The sequence below is a fragment of the Mixophyes fleayi genome, chromosome 2 (assembly GCF_038048845.1).
Source record: "Mixophyes fleayi isolate aMixFle1 chromosome 2, aMixFle1.hap1, whole genome shotgun sequence".
Lineage (NCBI taxonomy): Eukaryota > Metazoa > Chordata > Amphibia > Anura > Limnodynastidae > Mixophyes > Mixophyes fleayi.
In genome coordinates this window covers 145713534-145736475 of record NC_134403.1, presented here as the reverse complement: position 1 = coordinate 145736475, position 22942 = coordinate 145713534, and the positions used below count along the sequence as shown (strand labels likewise).

General features: G+C 41.2%; 1 protein-coding gene across 1 annotated transcript in view; it reads right to left on the bottom strand.

Moving 5' to 3' along the window:
* Window positions 1-22942, bottom strand: part of TMEM255B (transmembrane protein 255B) — an 88143-nt gene that overhangs the window by 5094 nt on the left and 60107 nt on the right. Inside the window, exon 7 of the mRNA XM_075198054.1 lies at window positions 4082-4241. Within this exon, the coding sequence (XP_075054155.1) occupies window positions 4082-4241 (160 nt within the window). The remainder of the gene's footprint in view (window positions 1-4081; window positions 4242-22942) is intronic.

Genomic DNA, 22942 nt, shown 5'->3' with positions numbered 1-22942 from the left:
ATGAATCGCGCTTCTCTGTTTGACAATCAGATGGACAGGTCTGGGTTTGGCAGATGCCGGGAGAACGTTACCTGCCTGACTGCATTATGCCAACTGTGACATTAGGTGGAGGAGTAATAATGGTATGAGGCTAATTTTCAGGTTTGGGCTAGGCCCCTTATCTCCAGTGAAGGGGGAATCTTGGTGTTTTAGCATACCAAGTTATTTTGGGAAATTATATGCTTCCAACTTTGTGTGCAACAGTTTGGGGAAGGCCCTTTTCTATTCTATTATGACTGTTTCGCAGTGCACAAAGCAAGGACTACAAAGATATGGTTTGATGAATTTGGTGTGGAAGAACTTGACTGGCGCACACAGAGCCCCTGACCTCAATCCCATCAAACACCTTTGAGATAAACTGGAACAGAGATTGTGAGCCAGGCCTTCTCGTCCAACATCAGTTCCTGACCTCATAAATGCTCTACAGAATGAATAGGCACAAATAACCACAGAAACACTCCCAACATCTTGTGGAAATCCTTCCAAGAAGAGTGGAAGCTGTTATCACTGCAAAAGGGGCACCAACTCCATATTAAAGTATATGTATTTGAATACAATGTCATTACAGTCCCTGTAGGTCTAATGATCAAGTGTCTGAATACTTTTGTCCATATAGTGTACTTTATAATTTAGGCTTGTATGACGCACTCTGTGTTTCTGTGAATCCATAACCAATAACAAATTCATAAACATGTGCCAGGTGAACATCTGGCAGGGGGGAAATTATATTGATAACAGCAATTGGTGTTTATTATATTGGAAATGATGACCCAAATATGTCTACTTAATGTAATATTGTATTGCTATTACTATACCCTGTCAACTTCATACATATATACACTCTCATAGTAAACTAATATTAACCCAAATGTCATCCTTTTGTTGAAAAATAGTGTTCTATTCAGTTTGCTTTGACATAAGAGAGCACAGAATACCTATATATAATACATGCTATTCCCAATAATGCATGAATAGTGTATGCCAGTGGTAAACCAGGCAGGGGACTACTTGATAATTATTTTGGCTTAGGGGTGCCTTGATAAACTTATGGAGACACTAAGGGTTCCTCAAACCGAGAAATTCTGGGATCCACTGGTGTAAGCCATTCAGCCTCACTGCAGCTGCAAACCGATTAATAAAAAATAAATTAAAGTGTTCCTTTCTATTACTAATAACTATACCTAGGTGCCTAGAAAGGAGATCCTACCTGATTGAAGGTAAGTTTTGTATGTCTTTATAAGTGTATATTGTCATTGTATGTAGGTAGGTACTTTGCTCCTGAGCATCACTCATGGAGTAGTGTCGACAGAACTCTGTAAACTACAATCTCCATTATGATGTATTAATAGAACTTATTTATGATGCCATTTTTTTGTGTCTAAATGGTCATTGTTAGGACTCTGTCCTTATTCTCAATTTGGCATGCAGTACCACTGTGTTACCAAAGGTGCTGCTGTTATTCCTGGACAGTTTCTTCTTGCATGCAAGGGGTTAACTTCTCATCACCTGATTTGGATTGTGATCACCTACTTCTGGCCTTTTTAAGACTGCCTTTTTCTACAGACTGGTGCCAGTTCGTTTGTCTCTGCTGCTGGTTTCTGTGACACTCCTGTTTGGATCCTGACATTGTCCTTGGCATTTGACTCTTGCTTTGTTCCTATGTGATCTACCTCCTCCTGTGACCCAGAACCTGGTTTCATTTGACCTTGCTCCTGCTTACTCCCTGATATATTGTGGATCTCGCAGCTTAATGACCCCTGGCTTGCCTGAACCTCCTTTTACCTAATTCTCCCATGGATCATCCAGTGCCTCGTGCCCCCTGGCTAACCTAGTAATCCAGTTCTTTTGTTCCAGCTCTTCATCTGTTATTTCTGGACACCTGTCTCTCCTGCTCCACCTTCCCAGCAAACCTGCTTATCCTGTCCAACCTGTGCCTGCAGTTAACTTGTCATATCTGATATCCATCATCTCCAGCTTCCCAGCTAAACCTGGTAATACTGCTGTCCTGTGCCTGCACTTCACCCATTGTATCCTGGTATCCAGCACCTTCAGCTTCAATGCTAAGCCTGATATCCTGATTCCCTGTTGTTTGTGTTAATTATCCCACTGAACTTTGCATTTGCTACCTGCTGTTTCTATGGACGTATGATAGTTGATTAACCATTGACTGCACCTAGTTATACCTGTGTGATCCTTGTTTACGTCTTTAAATTACAACTACTCGAACGTAAATTATTCCTATACACGTATGATATTCTTCTGTCAGTCACAAACCCCCTCATATCACTCCCAAATTTACTCAAGGACATCACTCTCTTTGGCACTCTTTTCAATTACAAGATCAATGCTTCTAAATAAGAAATTCTTGACCTTAATGTCCCTCCTGCCCTTCTGTCATCCCTCAAAACTAGCTTTGATTTTAGATGGCAGTCTCACAAACTAAAATATCTGGGATTTACCTAACTCATTCCTATGATCAACTGTACACTGCAAATTTTCCCCCTTTATTTTCAGCCATCAAAGCCGATCTTTTAAAATGGGACAAAATGATAATCTCCTGGACGGGTAGGATAAACTGTCTCAAAATGAATGTCCTCCCTCCACTTTTCTATCTGTTTCAAGCTTTACCCCTTAAAGTCCCCGCCAATTCCCTCATACTCCTTCAAAAAATGGCTACCAAATTTGTTTGGTCTGTAGGAAGCCTAGGACTTCGCTCCTCTTCCAGGGGCCTTATCTCCACATTCTATCGCCTTATTGTAAAACACAAATGCCCCCCTAAGGATCCCCACAATCTCAAATGTTAGGAGGACATGGGGGAGTCGCTTACCCCTGAGGAGTGGGATAAGATTCGCCCGAACCTCTCTAAGACCTCTATATGTGTTAAAATAGGTGAAAATTGTGGTAAGATTTTTTTACCGCTGGCACTTGGTCCCACACCACCTTCATATGATATATCTGGGCTCATCCCTGTTGTGCTGGCGTCAATGTGGTCACGAGGGTACCCTGTCTCATATATGGTGGCACTGTCCTAAACTACTTCCCTTCTGGGAATCGATCCACTGGTTAATTTTCAACATCACTCAGATTTCTCTCCCTCCATCTCTCTCTTATTTATTGCTCCCTCGCTCAATTCCTAAGATATCAAAACAAACTCAGAAACTCATTACTCATATTCTTAGTGCCGTTAGATGCCAAATTGCCCTTTTTTTTAGAAAAATCTGAGTCCACCCCCGCTACCTTCCGTTATTAACCGCATTTAGCAAGTCTATCATATAGAATATATTACTAGTATTCTTTGCCATACCCCCATCCAATTTAATAAGGTCTGGAGAGTCCCTGGACTGAATATCACAGAGCTTCTCCCCCTCTAGTTTTTTAAGGTTTTAAATTGGTAGTTAGGGCTTAAAGTATTGTCTCTGATCCTCATCTTCTCTACTCTTTTCTTCTCACCTCTCTCGCTAGTGACTCACCTTTCCCTCCTATTTCTATTCTTTCCTTTCTCCCCTCTCTTTTCTCAATTCTCCACCAATATTTTTTTCATACTGATAATATGATGATTATGTTTCTTGGAAAGTACGCTATGTTCTGTTTCACTTGTTTTGCCCCTTTCCTATATTCTGCTTATCTGAAAAATTTAATAAAATATCTATTAAAAAAAAATTACAATTACTCTCGGTGATTTTCACACTGGGAATCCATACCAGTCACTTATTAATATTAACTAATAATGTGTGGAAACTATGAATATAGTTTGACCTACATCCTATATACAGATTAGGAATTTATCTATACACTTGGACAATATTGGGACATTTTTAGGGACAGTTTTCTCCATATATTTAGAAGCAGAATATTTGACCATTAAGGACAGACCTCTGTTTATCCCAACAAAATTCTATACTGTTGTTTCTATTTTTGGGAGTTTTTTTATAACCTTATTAGAGATTTAACCCCTTACTTTAAAATCTTCTGGAAAATAGTCTGCTTACTATATATTATAAGGAGTTATGTGACCTAAAGAAATCTAAAAGGAAATACTTACTATATCCTTGAAAGCTCCAAGAACAGCAGCAGTGACAATACCAAGGAACAAACCCATGATATTAAGGACGGTACATGTCCACAACAGCCGATATAGGTGAACCACGTCCTGGCAGCTATCTACACCTGCAAACTCATAATAACTGGTAGCGTAATCTGAACTGTGAACATAAAGGAGAGAGGAGAGATGTATCAGGTTACATTTGCCCCATGAGGAAATGTGCTTCAGAGCAGGTTGGACATGATCATTTACTTAGCACCAACATAGTATGCAGTATTGTACAGAGAATTGTATTCATTCACATCTGTCTCTGCCCCCAGGAGAACTTACAACCTAATTTCCCTGCCACATCCACACAATAAGAACAGTTTGATATGTGGCAAGTTAACCTGGCAGTAAAGAATAGAAACCTATAATTTCATGTTAGAAAATAACCTTCCAGCTACCCTTTTGCATGTACTTTTTGGGGTGGGAGTTGGATTTTATTTAGTTGTTGTTTGGGTATGTTTTTGGGTTTTTTTCCTTTTAACAATTCAATCTAAGTCTTGATGGCAATATGTTTCTCCCATACATTTTTTAAGTATTTCACTGTTTCATCATCATCATCATCATTTATTTATTTATATAGCGCCACTAATTCCACAGCACTGTACAGAGAACTCACTCACATCAGTCCTTGCCCCATAGGAGCTTACAGTCTAAATTCCCTAGCACACACAGACAGACACACAGACTAGGGTCAATTTTGTTAGCAGCCAATTAACCTACCAGTATGTTTTTGGAGTGTGGGAGGAAACCGGAGCACCCGGAGGAAACCCACGCAAACACGGGTAGAACATACAAACTCCTCACAGATAAGGCCATAGTCGGGAATCGAACTCGTGACCCTAGTGCTCTAAGGCAGAAGTGCTAACCACTTAGGCACTGTTTGAAACCTTACCACAACTGCGGGGAGACTATAGCATGCGTTTAGCTTATGTGGGCTGTCGAAGTCACATCATGAGTGGTATCATAATGAACCTTGTTACATATCCTACTGTTTGGTTCACTCTGCGAGGGAATCGCAAAGTGCATACACAAGTTATGAATGATAGGGAATTATGAACTACTTAAGACTAAGGAATCTTGGCGGGAAGAGCAGAGCATACCCCCTGCAGAGATGACCCCCTCCTTTGGATTCCTTAGGATGAACCAGCCAATGATTGACAACCCCTTGGACATTCCTGAGACCTGGACCAATAGATGCAAGCTATACCATCTTCATTGTATTACTGTATTTGATTGTGTATATAAGCAGCAGCTTGTGATCCAGTATGCAGACATCTTGTCCCCAGACTTCAGGATTGAATGACTGCACTGGATCCAGAGCGCCTGCGATAAGTAACGGCTGTATTTACTATTACTTCGCTTGAGCATATTCTACTTATTGCGAATAAATCTTTGTGCTTTGGAAACACAAATCGAGGTTCGACAATCGTTATTGGTTAGCGACAATACGCACATAACAATTTGGGGGCTCGTGAGCTTTGGAGGTTTCGTTGCCGATGATACGCAAGACCAACGGATTTCGGTTCCTCAACAAAGGGTGGAGACGCGTCATAAACGGGTAAGAACACATTGTGTTTAACACCTGAATTTTACTCTGTGTTGCGAAACCGAATGTCCGTTTTGCATTATCTAGGGCACGCTAACTAGAACCTAGGGACAAAAGAGAAAACTGTTTATTTTTACTGTCGTGCATTTTAACCGTATTGCATTGCTTAGCGTATGTGTATTTCCTGCTGTGCGTACGCGAACTTCCGGTAAATTTGCCACGTGGTTAAACAATTGTCTTGATAGTTATTATATGTGCATAATATAATTACTTGTGAAAACCTCTGGGACATTATTACTATTGTTGGGAATTCTTTTCTTTTCTGCGCAGAAAAGGTGTATGTCGTGGGATTTGTTGACTTTAAATACACTAAGGTTATATCTATTGCAAAATAGAGTGTCAGTTGCTGTTTGACGAGGCAGGTGCCCAACTGGTGTACGGTATACAAGGCAAGTATACCAGGGGGCGGAAACTGAATACGTTTTTGCGACGTGCACCCAAGGGTAATCGCATCGCTTACGGATTAGCTTTAAGCGTTGCGATTGCACCGCACACAAGGAAAGCCGTGATTGTGACTTGGGAGTAACGGGGAGGAATTACGTTGGTAAGGCTGGTAATTGACTTTACCGGATGCTACCAGTTGTAATAAACTCAACAGATTTTTGTTGGAGAGTCAGGGGTGATCAGGAAGCTGATAACCCTTTAGTCCGCATTGATATTTCTGTATTAGGGGTCCTTGTTTAATACAAGAGGAAGCGAGTGGACGCGGCCTGTAGCAAATACGTCCACAGGCCGGTAAAATATCTCTAGCGGTAGTGTTGAAAATTAGTGGCTGAATATTGTGTTATTTCTGGAAGCCTATTTTGTGGCAGGATATTGTGATATTTCTGGGACCCTATTGTTCAATATGGGTGCTAAGCAAACGCTAGAGAAGGCCAAGGTACTGCCTAAGGAAGGTCCTATTGGTTCAGCGAGATTTCTCATGTGTAAGAAATATGGTGCATACGCAACTGCGTATTGCGACACGTGGGTCAAGATGACCAAAGGTTGTGATAGGCCTTTCCCAACAATAGGGAGTTTTAATGCAGAGGTACTAAATACTGTAAAAGATAAAGTATGGTTGATTACCTCAACGAAGGTGAGGAATAAACATAATGATTGTTTAAAATTGTGGCAAATGGAAGGTAACACGTGGCAGAGCAGCGAATGCAAAGCGGAAGTAGGCGTGGCTAAAAGCGCACACACAACGGAAGTAGCCGTTGGGGAAGCGTGGTGAACTCAGCGCAAGCGTGCCCCCGCCACCTTATGTGGCGGGAGGGGTAAATACAACCGTTGTTAAAACTGAAAATAGAAAAATTGCTAAGTTGTATCCTGTTTTAAGCCAGTTTAAATCAAGTGTATCTGAAAATGAAGATGAACCCACTGTGATTTCAGCCATTGCCCATGCCGTTAGTGTACTAGAGGCTCAGCGCAAGTATGAGAAAATGGCTGAGATAGGTGAGAGTAGCGTGATCACTAGGAGTGTAAGCGTTCTAAATCTAGAACAAGCAAATCCTGTAGTGTCCCTTGAAGTCAGTGTACCAGAGGGTGCGTTCCCAGTCCGCACAATATCAGTTCCCAATGGGAAACCGGATAAGGATGGTGTAGTTCCTTTAAGAAATGTTACAATGCATTGTCCCTGGACTAGATCAGAATTACGTTCCATTATGACTGAATTCCCAGATCCTAGAAAGGAGTTAGCTAAATGTCAGAAATTTGTTAAAGACTTAGGAAATGCCCACGAACCAACCAATAAGGATTGGCGTGTAGTGTTGAGGGCGTGTCTTCCTCCCTATACTAACATACAAAAATTTATTGAAGATTGTTTGTTGGAGGAAGATGACACCTTGACTGATGAGATTTACCAAAAGAATATAGAAAGAATTGTCAAACACTTAGCCATATATTTTCCAGTAGTGGTAAATTGGATTTTAACCATAAAACAAAAAGACAGTGAAACTGCAGCGGATTATTTTGGTAGAGCTCTTGCATCAATGACACAGTTTACGGGGGTATCAGATATAAGGGAGAACCCACATCATAGGGAAGTAGCGGTAACAGTACTGATGGATGGTTTAAAGGAAAATCTAAAAACTAGAGTACAAACCTCAACCCCTGGTTGGAGAGGCAGCACGGTAGATTCTCTTAGAGAAGTTGCTGTGGAACATGACAAAAATATCTTTAGGAAAAGGGAAGAAAAGAGTGACAAGTTGATGACGGTAAGTATACAGGCATTAGGGGAAATGCATACACGACCACCAGCATATAACCCACATGACTCTGCCGCAGAGCCAGAAGCAGATTCGTACTTTCTTGGGGATGTGTGGATACTGTAGATCCTGGATCCCAGGTTTTTCTATTCTGGCATTACCATTGCAGAAGCTAGTCTCTTCCTCAAAACCAGAACGTGTTGTACACACAGAAGAGTCAGAGCAAGTGTTCTTTAATCTTAAAGATAGTCTGACTAGAGCACCTGTATTGGGAATACCTGATTATGAAAAGCCTTTTGAGCTATTTTGTACAGAAGCTGATGGTTGTGCAGCAGGCGTCCTCGCACAGAAACATGGTGACGCTAGCAGACCGGTAGCATACTACAGTGCACAATTAGACAATGTGGCAAGATCACTCCCAACATGTCTCAGAAGTGTAGCAGCAACTGCTCTTCTGGTGAGTAAGAGCGAGGACGTAGTATTAGGACATAATTCAACTATCTATACACCCCATGCTGTATCAGCTCTGTTAAATTCAGCCCAAACCAGACATGTTTCTTCAGCTAGATTCACAAAGTGGGAACTAGCCCTGATGGCACCCTCAAACATCACCATCAAACGATGTAGCATCTTAAATCCAGCTACATACCTTCCGTATGTGTCTCTAGAGACACAAAGGGTGGGAGGTGAGGAGACCCTGGTTGATGAGTTAGGCAAGAATACTGACACGCATGATTGTATGGAACACCTGATTCAGACCTTTACTGCAAGGCCCGACATACGTGACACCCCTTTAGAAAATGTAGATTTTACGTTTTATACAGACGGAAGTTGCCATAGACAGACAGAGACAGGAAAGCTATGTACTGGTTACGCTGTTGTAGACGATCAGGATGTGGTAGAAGCTGAACCCCTTGGTCCACCTCACTCAGCCCAGGTAGCGGAACTAGTAGCACTAAGGAGAGCGTGTGAATTGGCAGAGGGTAAATCAGCCAATATATATACTGACTCTAGGTACGCCTTCGGGGTAGTGCACGATTTTGGGGCCCTTTGGCGTCTTAGAAACTTTACGACAGCAGCAGGTACACCAGTGGCACACTCACAACACATAAAAGGACTTCTGACAGCGATACAGTTACCCAGAACAGTAGCCGTCATAAAGTGCAAAGCCCATACCTTTGAAGAAGACCCAGTGTCATTGGGCAACAACGGGGCGGACGAAGCTGCTAAATGGGCAGCAGGGCAACCTATGACTGTATCGACTGAGACTATGATGGTTTTTCAGACATTAGACATGCAGAAATTAATTGAAATGCAAGATTTGTGTTCCCTGCAGGAAAAGGCGGTCTGGAAGGCGAAGGGATGTGGTCAAGAGTGCTCAGGACTCTGGAGGGATGGACAAGGTAAGCCTGTAGCTCCCCGAACATACTATCCAAGCCTGGCGGAAGCAGCACACGGTCTGACTCACCTGGGTAAAGAAGGTATGTGCAAACTGGTGAGAGCATACTGGTGTGCTCCCGGATTTTCCTCTCAGGCTGGTAAGAAAGCAATGTCATGTCTTACTTGTTTGAGGAAAAATGTTGGGAAAACTATTCAAACTGAGCCATCCCACATCCCTCCTACAGACGGACCTTTTCAGGTAATACAAATTGACTATATCCAATTACCACCGTGCAGGAATTTAAAGTATGTGTTAGTGTGTATTGATGTGTTTTCCGGTTGGGTAGAGGCATATCCGGAAGCCACTAATACTACTGTGTTCACTGCAAAGAAAATTGTACAAGACTTTGTGTGTAGGTTCGGTATCCCTAGAATCATTGAAAGTGATAGGGGTACCCATTTTACTGGTGATATCTTCCAAAATATGTGTAAACTCATGGGAATCAGTAGCAGACTTCACACCCCTTACCGGCCACAAGCCAGTGGTAAGGTAGAGAGAGTAAACGGTACTATAAAGAACAAGCTTAGTAAGATAATGGCTGAAACTGGGTTGGCATGGCCTGAGGCTTTGCCGTTGGTGGTCCATAGCATTCGAACCACTCCTAGACCTCCTCTTAATCTGTCCCCCTTTGAGATACTGTTCGGACGAAAGCCTCATTTGATCGTGAGTCCACAAGACGACTTGAAGTGTAATAATGAAGTGACTGTACAATATCTTATAAGAATGAGCAGACAGCGAAAACAACAACACAAACTAAAAATGCTGTCATCTGGTATGCCAGAAACGAACTGTCATGATGTTGAACCTGGAGACTATGTTATGATCCGCAATTTCTTACGTTCAGGTTGTTTAACAGACCGTTGGGAAGGCCCGTACCAAGTGCTGCTGACCAGTACTACATCACTGAAGGTTGTAGAGAGAGACACTTGGGTGCATTCCACCCACTGCAGGAGAGTCCATAGTCCGGAGAAAGTGCAAGATAAAACTAAGAACGACGACACAGAGCTGTCACTTGTGAGCCTGTTCCGGGAGACCTAAAGCCTGCAGTCGAGACACCTGAACCAGAGACGTTGCCTCAGAACTATCTTTCCAGCGATGGAGTGGCGGTTTTTGTTTTTCTTTTGTTTCAGGATTTTTCTTGTTTTTACTCTTTCTAGGACATTCTATTTTTGTGAAGGAGGATGGAGGACGGAGGAGAGTTCTGGGAGTGATACGGATGAAATGGAGGCCGGAAAAAAGTTAATAGGATACTCAGAGCAGCCCATTATCAAACTTGGTCCAGGGGTTATGAAAAGGTCTGCTTGCTCAGGAACTCGGAGGCAGTGTGAGGGGCTATTGTCTGATGAGTATTGTATCTGCAAGTTCTGCGACTCCCTAGTTGAAGAGAGATGCATCCAACGATGCCAGTCCCCCGGTACTCTGAATATAGGCGGGCATCCTTTGGAGGATTATCACTCCCTGGTGGGTAAGGTGCTAAACCAAACCGAGTGTTGGGTGTGCTCTCACGTGCCTCAAGGGCAGCATAATATAGGACTAGTGCCATTCCCTCTAAACATATCTGAAGTACTCGAATTGAGGGGTGGGAGGCCCATAGACGGGAGGTACAAAAACACTAGGTCCCCTAGTCTGAATACGCCATAGGCAGATCTTTGCTGTGCCTAAACATATCTCATGCAAAGCGCCTGGAGAATTGGGAGGCTGACCTATCAGATCAGACAATGGCTCGCCACACTCATTTTAGAGGGAGACTCACAAGGTCACTACTAGGCAAGAATGTTGATGAAAGTCACAGATTAGGGCGTATAACCAAACATAAGAAGGTATCCATTGGAAAAGTCTCTACAGATAAATGTAAAAATGTCATTAATGCCGACACGTGTCTAGAACAAATGGAGACACTGGGCATGGGTAGTTTTATCAAAACTCTGTGTGATATAATTCATTGGCATACTGCTCCTTATGTTCTCCCTGATGATGTGTATTTTGTTTGTGGGAGGAAAGCTTATTCCTGGGTGACTCCGAGTTCCAAGGGCTTGTGTTTCTTAGCTAAACTGGTTCCTGAAATCATGACTATTACTCATGAAGAAATGGTTGGTATTCACAAAACTACATCACCACCATACATACACACACATTATGAACACCGTGGCAAGAGAAATATGATTCCTGGTGAGGAACCCATAGCTACAAAATTGATTAGTGAAACTGCTGGTTTCCAAGTTATGGTTGCTCTAGATCTCACCAGGACCGCTCGGGGAACATTAAACTTTAAATATATCCAAGACCTAGCTAAATTAATAGATAATATCACCGAGATGTATGATGACACTTTCAGGTATACTGGAAGGGAGCTACAAGTGTACAAGAAGGAGTTGGTGCAACATAGACTGGTACTAAATTATCTCACCTCTATTACTGGTGGGTACTGTGTGACACTGGCCACCCAGTTCGGTGTCAAATGTTGCACGTACATTACTAATAATACGGATGACCCTAAAGAGGTTATAGACCGGAAGATGGATGAAATTTTGCAGCTGAAGTGGGAATTCCGAAAGAGCCATAATTCTTCGTTATATGAGGTCGGGGAAAAGGTGGCGGGTTGGTTCTCGTGATTGAACCCTGTGAAATGGTTCTCCGGTCTGGGGGAGTGGGTACAGAAACATGGTTGCTACTGTAGGTAAGCTCCTTCTCCTTATACTGGATGTCATCTTAGCAATTGGTTTAGTTGTCAAATGTGTTCCTACTGTGTTGAAGTGTGGAAAATGGTCTCATAGGAGTAACACTCAGAAAGATACTGAAAGGGTGGTACCAGATACCGAGATCATGGTCTGTGAAGAAGTATTGTATAATCCTGAACTTGAAACGGTGATTGGGTGATAGTTTGTTACACTATCAAATGGTGGAGCTGTCGAAGTCAGCAAATTGGATAAAGTCATTTCAATTAAAGTCTAGCAAACTTGGTTGTCTTTGTCTGAATAGATGCGTACGGTACGCTATGACGTACCAGGGCACGCTGCGGCGTGAAAGGGCGTACGCATCCACTACACGTGGCCGCAACAGTAATTGGTCTTTTACCATACATTCGCACAAACACGCATACTTATAAAATAGTACACCTTAATGGTAGTTGCAACACATAGTCAGTTATGTCGAAATATAGTAGTATTTATATGTTATATCAGAGTTACATGCATATTAGTGAAATACATGGAACGGGTGGAAGGAGTAACATCATGAGTGGTATCATAATGAACCTTGTTACATATCCTACTGTTTGGTTCACTCTGCGAGGGAATCGCAGAGTGCATACACAAGTTATGAATGATAGGGAATTATGAACTACTTAAGACTAAGGAATCTTGGCGGGAAGAGCAGAGCATACCCCCTGCAGAGATGACCCCCTCCTTTGGGTTCCTTAGGATGAACCAGCCAATGATTGACAACCCCTTGGACATTCCTGAGACCTGGACCAATAGATACAGTAATACAATGAAGATGGTATAGCTTGCATTTGATTGTGTATATAAGCAGCAGCTTGTGATCCAGTATGCAGACATCTTGTCCCCAGACTTCAGGATTGAATGACTGCACTGGATCCAGAGCGCCTGCAATAAGTAACGGCTGTATTTACTATTACTTCGCTTGAGCATATTCTACTTATGGCGAATAAATCTTTGTGATTTGGAAACACAAATCGAGGTTCGACAATTGTTATTGGTTAGCGACAATACGCACATAACAGGGCATTGGTATGTGTATGTTCTACAGACATGTTATTTTCCACCTGGCAAAGCTAGGAAAAAAAAGAGCCATTTATCACAAGGGCGTAGCTGGAATGGTGTGGCACAGGAATAAAGGAATATGGGAGTTTGTGAGTAGGAAGAGTGAGTGGAATTGTGTAGATGGATGGTGTTCGTAGCTAGTATGTGCATAAAACATATGATGAGAGGTCTGAAAAAAGAATTGTATGTGTATCCTAAGTAAATGATATAAAGAGGGTAAGTAAAGTTGGAAGAATAAGGAAAGGAAACAGGATGGAAAAAGAGAGATATGGAATAGAGCAGCAAAATAGAAATGGAGAGAGAGTAACAAGGGTGGGAGAGTAAAATGGATAGGGAACTGGTCCACTGAGCAAAAAGTGGGAAAGTAATATGTATATTTATGAATAGGGGTGCTAGAAAGGAAATGGAGATTTGTGGGATATGATGGATGCAGGGTGAGATGCCGGGTATTGGGTATATGTGAAGGGGGAATGAAACTGAAACAAGAGGTATACTAAGAGATAATGGTGGATACTTTAGTCACTAAAGTATCCACCATCATCTCTTAGTATCCCTCTTGTGCCTTAAATATTACAACTAATTAAGTTTAGTGAATAATTAGTTGTAATGTTTAAGTGTGGATGATGGGAGATGCGTGGAGAGAGGGTCAGTATTGGGGACTGTTAAAGGTATATTTATGTGCAATGAATTAAGTAGATGGGAAAAAGGAAATAGAATGAATAGTGTGAGAATGTCATTGGTACAGTATGTGAAGGCAGTTATATTTCACCCAGGTTCCTAACCTACTGCTATTGAAACCCCAGGAGAATGTGTGTTTGTGGTGGCTGTGAGCTGCTGTAGGGCTATATTACTGTGAGACACCACTTCAGGTAGCCATATCCAGGACATCTGGATACTCCATGAAGTGTTCCATGGTAACAAACTGCAAAGTTTTCCATGGTTTTATCACAATTTCTGTAAAAGAAAAAAAAGTTTCCCTATGTTATCATTAAGTCTTCCTTACTCCAAATTTCTAGATATTCTTGAAATCCTCTAATTTTTATAGTCTGTTTCTGTATTGGGGGAGGAAACTACACAGTGGTGCCCTGATCAAAATTGTCTAAGGCAGCAAAGCTAACTACTCTGACAACGTGCTGACTTAAATTTACAACTGTGAGAAGAAGACAATAACCATGATTATCATTAAAATTATATTTCCTTCTATTTCTGCATGGCAGCACACATTAATGGGTTAATCCCTCATTCACAGTAAGAACAGGAAAAGAAGACACCCCCGGAAGGAATATGAGAATGGTCTGCCCCACTTCCTGTGTTCTCTGTTCCTGTCCTTTTAGGCTAGATTTAGAGTTTTTAGTCTCCTGCCCACGATTTTTATGTGCCAGTAGGACTCCGTGGAATGACTCACTCTCCTGAAGTCCCTGGTGTCTGTACCTTAGGGAGTGTGAATCAGGGAGAGGTGAAGGGAACGGCCTCATTACAGAATCAGCACTGATGGGTATTGCATGCTCCAGAGGCCATTACAATGTTACAATGTATTTATTATTCAGCAAGCGTGCATAGTAACAAGCTCTTGATGGCCCAGGAAAACCCAGCTGAGGTGAAGAAACAGTGAACAGGTTGCCATTACAGAGCCTCTTGTAATTGAATAACGTGCACAGCCACAAGAAATGTAGGATAAGCGGTCTCAGACAAGAAAAGCAGAGAAGCCTTGGGGTAAACTATATTTTAATAGTTTAAGTCAGGTTAGCTTCCTTAAAGTATGTATAAGATTTATACATATACTCTCTTTGATCTATAGACAGCAAACAGAAATCTTCCACAGAATCAAAACCGCCCTAAATGTGATAAAGCAATGCCTGAGGGATACACTGCCAAATTATGCTCGAATTGTACGGAGCGTGAGCAGCAACAGCTTTCTGCTTACATGGCAGAACTATTAAAATGGATGAAAATAGCTCTAGCATATGCATTGGTCAAAAAAGAATATTTTAAAAAAATTATACCAAATTGAACATGATCAATATTTAGTGAGGATTCTGGTTCTCTATTAGAAAAGAACATGTACAGTCATGGCCAAAAGTTTGAGACTGACACAAATATTGGTTTTCACAAAATTTGCTGCTTCATTGTTTTTAGACCTTTTTGTCAGATGTTGCTATTGTGTACTGAAGTAAAATGTCAAGCGTTTCATAAGTGTCCAAGGCTTTTATTGACAATTAGATTGAGTTTATGCAAAGAGTCAATATTTGCAGTCTTGACTCTTCTTTTAAAAGACCTCTGCAATTCACCCTGGCATGCTGTCAATTAACTTCTGGGCCACATACTGACTGATGGCGGCCCATTCTTGCCTAATCAATGCTTGGAGTTAGTCAGAATTCGTGGATTTTTGTTTGTCCACCAACCCCTTGAGGATTGACCACAAGTTCTCAATGGGATTAAGGTCTGGGGAGTTTCCTGGCCATGGACCCAAAATTTCGATGTTTTGAACCCCGAGCCACTTAGTTATCACTTTTGCCTTATGGCAAGGTGCTCCATCATGCTGGAAAAGGCATTGTTCGTCACCAAACTCTTGGATGGTTGGGAGAAGTTGCTCTTGGAGGATGTTTTGTACCATTCTTTATTCATGGCTGTGTTATTAGTCAAAATTGTGAGTGAGGCCACGCCCTAGGCCAGTGTTGGCTAACCTGTGACACTCCAGGTGTTGTGAAACTACAAGTCCCAGCATACTCTTCCAGCAATAAGCTGCTATATATTGGCAATGCATGCTGGGGCTTGTAGTTTCACAACACCTGGAGTGTCACAGGTTAGCCAACACTGCCCTAGGCTGAGAAGCAAACCCACACATGAATGGTCTCAGGATGCTTTGCTGTTGGCACGACACAGGACTGATAGTAGCGCTCACCTTTCCTTCTCCGGACAAGTGTTTTTCCAGATGCCCCAAACAATCTGAAAGGGGAGTCATCAGAGAAAATGACTTTACCCCAGTCCTCAGAAGTCCAATTCCTGTACCTTTTGCAGAATATCAGTCTGTCCCTGATGTTTTCCCTGGAGAGAAGTGGCTTCTTTGCTGGCCTTCTTGACACCAGGTCATCCTCCAAAAGTCTTCGCTTCACTGTTCAGATGCACTCACACCTGCCTGTTGCCATTCCTGAGCAAGCTCTGCACTGGTGATTGATAGTGAGGACATATGGGATAGGAAACACCCTTCAGGAGTTGACAACAAAAGCCAGAGGTTTCCCGCTAAATAAAATAGTAAAGGGAGTAATTATGGGGGAATGGAAACACCCTGACAAAAGCATGTTCAGTAATCCAAAATTGAGCAGCATGTACCCCTTTTGAAATAGATTTTACAAAAAAGACAACCATACCTATAGAAGATGCAAATACATTCAAGGATTGTATAGATAGACAAATAGAACTGGGAGCAAATAAAGTGGCAGTTGCATCATTAAGACCAGCATTTGCCACAGCTTTGACATCAAGAGGTTTAAGAGTTTGGGGCAATAAATTAAAAAAAATTCATTCAAGATGGGATCAAGAGAAGTACTTAAAATAGTACAGGATATACTTATATCTACTGAGTTTATATGTGAGGCACATACTGATGTAATTTGATTTTCTGCACATTAGATGGCCTCATCTGTAGCAGTGAGGAGAGCGTTATGGCTACATCCATGGATGGCAGACACACTGTCCAAGAAACAGTTAGTATTACTCCCCTTTGATGGAGAGTATTTATTTTGGCAAAAATTGGATGTTCAAATACATAAAATGTCTGGAGGAAAATGAACTTGGCTACCCCAAGATTGGGCTTGTCGGAAGGCAGTATAGTGCACAATCCGCTAGAGCAGTGGTTCCCAAACTTTCTCAGCTCGAGGCACCCTTAGGGTCACCATAATTTTTCCAAGGCACCCCTAAGCAAAATTAATTACCGGGTAGTCCCCTTTTTTAAGTAGTTGGGTCAAAATGACGTAAGATGTATTTAGACCCCTTCACCATCACATTGTGCCCCTTTATCATATCACTCTGTGTCCCCCTCTTCGCCATCTCACACCCTGTGTCCCCCTCTTCGCCATCTCACTCTGACCCCCCTTCAGTGTCTCTCTCGGTCCCCCTCCTTCAGCGTCTCTCTCTGTCCCCCTCCTTTAGTGTCTCTCTGCCCTCCTCCTTCAGCGTCTCTGTCCCCCTCCTTCAGCGTCTCTCTCTGCCCTCCTCCTTCAGCGTCTCTCTCTGCCCTCCTCCTTCAGCGTCTCTCTCTGCCCTCTTCCTTCAGCGTCTCTCTCTGCCCTCCTCCTTCAGCGTCTCTCTGTCCCCCTCCTTCAGTGTCTCTCTCTGTCCCCCTCCTTTAGTGTCTCTCTATCCCCCTCCTTCAGCGTCTCTCTGCCCTCCTCCTTCAGTGTCTCTCTCTGCCCTCTTCCTTCAGTGTTTCTCTGTCCCCCTCCTTCAGTGTCTCTCTGTCCCCCTCCTTCAGCGTCTCTGTCCCCCTCTTTCAGCCTGTCGCTCAGTGCTCCCTTCAGCCTCTGTGTCCCCCTTCAGTGTCTCTCTCTGTCCCCCTTCAGTGTCTCTCTGTCCCCTTCAGCCTGTGTCTCCCTTCAGCCTCTCTCTGTCCCCTTCAGCCTCTCTCTGTCCCCTTCAGCCTCTCTCTGTCCCCTTCAGCGTCTCTCTGTCCCCTTCAGCGTCTCTCTGTCCCCTTCAGCCCTTCTGTGTCCCCCTTCAGCGTCTCTCTGTCCCCTTCAGCCTCTCTCTGTCCCCTTCAGCCTCTCTCTGTCCCCTTCAGCGTGTCTCTCAGTCCCACCCTTCACTTACCTTCTTCCCTGACGTCTTCTCTGCTGCTGCTCACTGAGACTGCCGGACATAATGAGGTCACGCTCCCGGCAGTCAGGAGGATCCGGCGCTGGATGTTGTTTTTTTTTGTTTGTTTTTTCTATTTTCTTTTTTTTTTCTAGGCGATCGTGGCACCCCTGTGACAGCGCCGCGGCACCCCAGGGAGCCGCAGCGCACAGTTTGGGAACCGCCGCGCTAGAGGAAATTCACAAGAAATCAGGCTAGACTCTACAGACCGGGAAAGAATAATGGAAAGAGATCAGTTTGGCAACGCTAGACAGAATTTTTGACAGCAAAGGAATAAACACTTTTGAGGGTCTTTTAGAATTTTTTCCAAAATAATGACAAATACGTCTGACACTAAGGAGACATCATTTTAGGAGGCAGACTAACAAAATATATCAGAACCTGAGAAAATACCACTATGGACAAATGTGTATTAGAGAATATCAGACGTGGATGCAAGCTGTAGTTCATGAAGTAACCACCCAAGGATTATTTTCTCAAATCTCTTTGACTAAGGACATGGATAGAAATGTTGGCTTTGAAAGAAATACTAAATACCCTTCTAGAACAGAAAGTCATATGCAAGGTACTGAAAGTACAAAAAAGAAAGGATATTATTCACAAATCTTTATAGTAGAACAGAACAGAACAGTGAAGTATTTCTGATAATCCTAGATTTGGAAAGAAGCACTAGAAAACACCTAATGTGTCTTTAGGGCACTTTGAGGACAATAGAGTAAATTAATATAAAACTTACTGAAATTTTATTAGTATGTCTTAAAATAATGAATATTTGTAAATATCAAGGAAGAGTGAAATATTAAAAACAAGTGTGTGATATGATTGACCGAAAAAAATATTATAAAACTGTTAAGATTGATAGAACAACTATCGAACCGTGCTGTGTCTCCAAAATTACTGCATTTATTAACTGATAATTGAAATAGGGGGTTTATAATGGGATCTCAATCCAAATATAACTGTTATAATGAAAGTCTGTTAATAAATAGCCATATCTAGGAAGGTATCCACTAGCGTATAATTAGTGATTCGAGTCCTAAGAGGAACAGTACTACCAAGACTAATAATAATGGTAATATATGTCCTGATGGCTTCTGAGCTCCTACTACTAGGTGAATCTCTGTATATCTTAGGTATAGAATCACATGTGAGGTGAGTCTGACATTATCGAAGTATTCACCACTAGTAGCTGCTAATCATGGAGTAGGAAGCAAAATGAGCTAGATGTATAGAAAGCTACTCAGTCTTTATTGCTATCATTATAAAGTGTTGTACACGGAACACGTAATTTATAGTAACCCAGCTAATTGTAAAGGGTTGCTTAATTTCTTAAAACCAGACTGATATCTGGAGTAAGAATAGCATGTTCAGATGTTCCATATATAGGGTGTACAAGAACAGACCTACTGATCATTCATAGAGACCACGTAATGTTAAATGAATAGACAGCTGTTTGCGTCTGCCTAGTATATCGTAGAAATGTCTAATTCTAATGGTCCCCCTGAGGTATCAGAATCAACAGACTCCTAACCCTACAAAACCCCCCAGCAGCCCAGAATAAAAGGATTAATATTAGTGTATAAAGCAGAGGAGAAAACAGCACGAGTGACGCCGACGAGTGTTTCACTCTGTTGAGCTTTCTCAAGGCAACCTAGATTTGGGACTACCCAACCAACACATATGTAAAAAGAAATTCAAGATGATATTACTGCAAACAATCGTAAAAGCCATGGAATTAGGTTACTACCTTATCTCAGTAGATCTGCGAGATGCTTACCTACATGTGCCTATTAACAAGGCACATTAAAAATTATCTAAAATTTGAAACAGGCACTTTCAGTGCATATGCTTACTCATTGGACTATCAAAATCCCCAAGGATAATTTACAAAAGTATTAGTAGTGGTCATGGTGAAATTGAGAGAGGAAGAAATACGACTATGGCCTTACTTAGATGATATACTCACATCTGCAAGGTCAAGAGAAGAAACTTCTAAAGTCACAGAATGAGTGTTACAAGTCTTAAACCTGCCTGGATGGTAAATAAATGTACAAAAGAGTCAATTACTCCCAACACAAAATATATATTTTTTTAGGCATATATCTAGATTCAACTATGGAAAGGCTTTTCTAATATCAGACAGAAAACCATATTGAAAAAAAATCTGCAATTAAAAAAAAGACTGTGGGTAGCAATAGAAGATGTACTATGGGCCAGATTCCACATGTGGTACCTACAGGAATGTTTTTTTTTATTAAATTAAATTGAATAGATCAAAATCAAGTAATAAGACTAACAAAGGAAGTCTGACAGGATTTACATTGGTGAGCCACAAGAAAACCTTAAAGGAAGATTCTTTTTTACAGTAGACACGTAAGTAGTTATCACAACAGAAGCCAGCCAGTACAGATGGGGTGCAGTATGGAGACATCATACAGTACAAGGCAGATGACATACAAATGGCCACACAAACATCAAACATAAGATAAATGAAGGCAGTTGGGTAGGCCTGCGTGTCTTTTGAAAACAAAGTGCTAAGGAAGATAAGAAAAGACAATGTGATGGACATCCTCCCATCCTGGCCATGGAAGAGTTCCCACAAATACGAGGACAAAATAATACTCTAATCCGGCATTACTACCTAAAATAGTCTTGCATTTTCACGTAAATCAAGAAATAGTACTAGCTTCTTTGTGCCCCCACCCAAATGGGGAAAAATAGCAAACATTCCACAATCTTGACCAAGTCAGAGCTATACATATAAATAAACAAAACAGTTGTTTGTTATTAATGGGAAAGAGAAATGACAACCAGCCACAAAGCCTTCCTTAAGCAAGATGAAGAAGGTTTTATATACAAAAGGCCTTATAGATTAAAGGGTATTTGGTACCAGAAAGCATTAAAGTACATCAGCCATGGCCATAACCTGGGCAGAAAGAATCTGCATCAATTGAGGAACTTTGCAGTTGGATTGTCATCAGCACATACATTTTCAAAACACTTTCGTATCATCATACAGGCTTCTACAGCGCAAAGTTTGGCCGGATAGTCCTTAATACAATCATATAAAAAAGTCTTTACAAATAAATCCAGTTTTTGATAATAAATATAGACTGTTGAAGGTTACCCACCATGAGTAAAGTAACTGCTTGGGAATCACCCATTAATGTATGTTCCCATGGTGGAGGAAGATGAAATTGAGGATTACGTGCGGATAATCAGGTTTCCTTGACTCCAACATGGCAACACACTGCCCATCCCTAAGTTGTTATACTAATATGTTATATTGAGATATCCTACAGCTTTGGGAAAAGACACAGGAAGTGGGGCAGACCATCTTGATATACTTTCCAGAGCTCTCTTGTTTTCCTGTCCTGTCTCTGGAGGAGGAGGCATTAATGTGTGCAGCCATGGAGGAGTCAAGAAAATCTGATTATCGGGTACATAATCCTCTGTTTTTCCCTTCAATTGTCGATTCACATTTTGCTCTCTGTCCGCACTATCATGACTGGAGAAGAGATACTGTTTTATAGTCTTTGCTTGTGCTCAGTCATGGGAATAAATTATATTTTTTAACATAATTGCCCTGCTGCAGACTGACAATTGCTACTTCCCCTGTTCCTTACAACACATGATTATTTTTGACAACAATGGAATTAACCACAGGTGCTCAAATATTAAAAAAATATTTATAAAATTGCAAACTACTAAACAAGGGGAAAAACTGAGTATACAACATCCAAAAAGTGTTGTTACCTACCTCTCTAATATATAACCAATAGAGCAGAAAAAGTAAGGAGGCACAATATAGTCTAAGAAATTCATATAATCCTGACACCCCAAAACATAACTTGCATTTCCAAGAAATACTTTAAAAGTGTGTGTATGTATGTATAAATGTGCGTGTGTGTGTATTTATATGTATGTGTGTGTATATATATATATATATATATATATATATATAAAATTAGAAACATTTAACACAGGTTTAAGGACATCTGTATACATTGCATTTATAATCATTGGTTTGCATTTATATAGACAAAGCTTATCAACACACACAGATTCATCACTGAACGTTTCCTTCCACATCATGAAATAACAGTTAGCTGGACAGTGTGTTCCATGGGCCTGTAAGGGACCATAATCCATTTTTTAAAATCTATGTATTGGTCTAAAGTAAAGTAACACAGGGGCTACTAATAAGGCAAATATGGTAAAGCCATTTAACAACAACTCTCATTAATTAATCACAACGACAGGTTGTTCTACACTGAATTAACTGTTTGCATTGGACATATATATATATATATATATATATATATATATATATATATATATATATAGTGTATTATCACCAATTAAATAGTGTAGAAATAATTATTCCAGATTGGCCACGTACCAGATTGCAGATGTTAAATTGCACATCTTTATGGTATTCCACTTGAATTCAGAACTGGCCTCCAATTGGATTTCACACTAGGGCTCAAAGGGAAATAGCAACACAATAGTGTAGTACATTCATGACAAATGGAGCAGAGAAAAACCAAATTAGTATAGCAAATATTAAGGACAAGGTCTTACATCAAATGAATGGAGCTATTTCAAAGGCTTCATTTAGGCCTAGAGGAACAAGGGTACTTAATTGAAAAATCCAATACATTTCCCTACAAGACAGTCTGTTGGCAAGATCTCCCCCCCTTGGACTGAACGTGACATGTTCTATAGCTTTAAATCTTAATAAGCTGGAGTCTCCATCATAAAGTTCCTGTTATCATTATCCCATGATCTGGATATGATTTATGATTGGAGCAAACATACTAGAAAAAATCAAAGGAATTTCTGGGATAATGATAAGAGGAACTTTAGAAATCACAAGTCCTCTAATGAGGAATGGACTGTAGCTAATTATAACAAAAGAGATGGTAGGTCTAGAAATTTTCG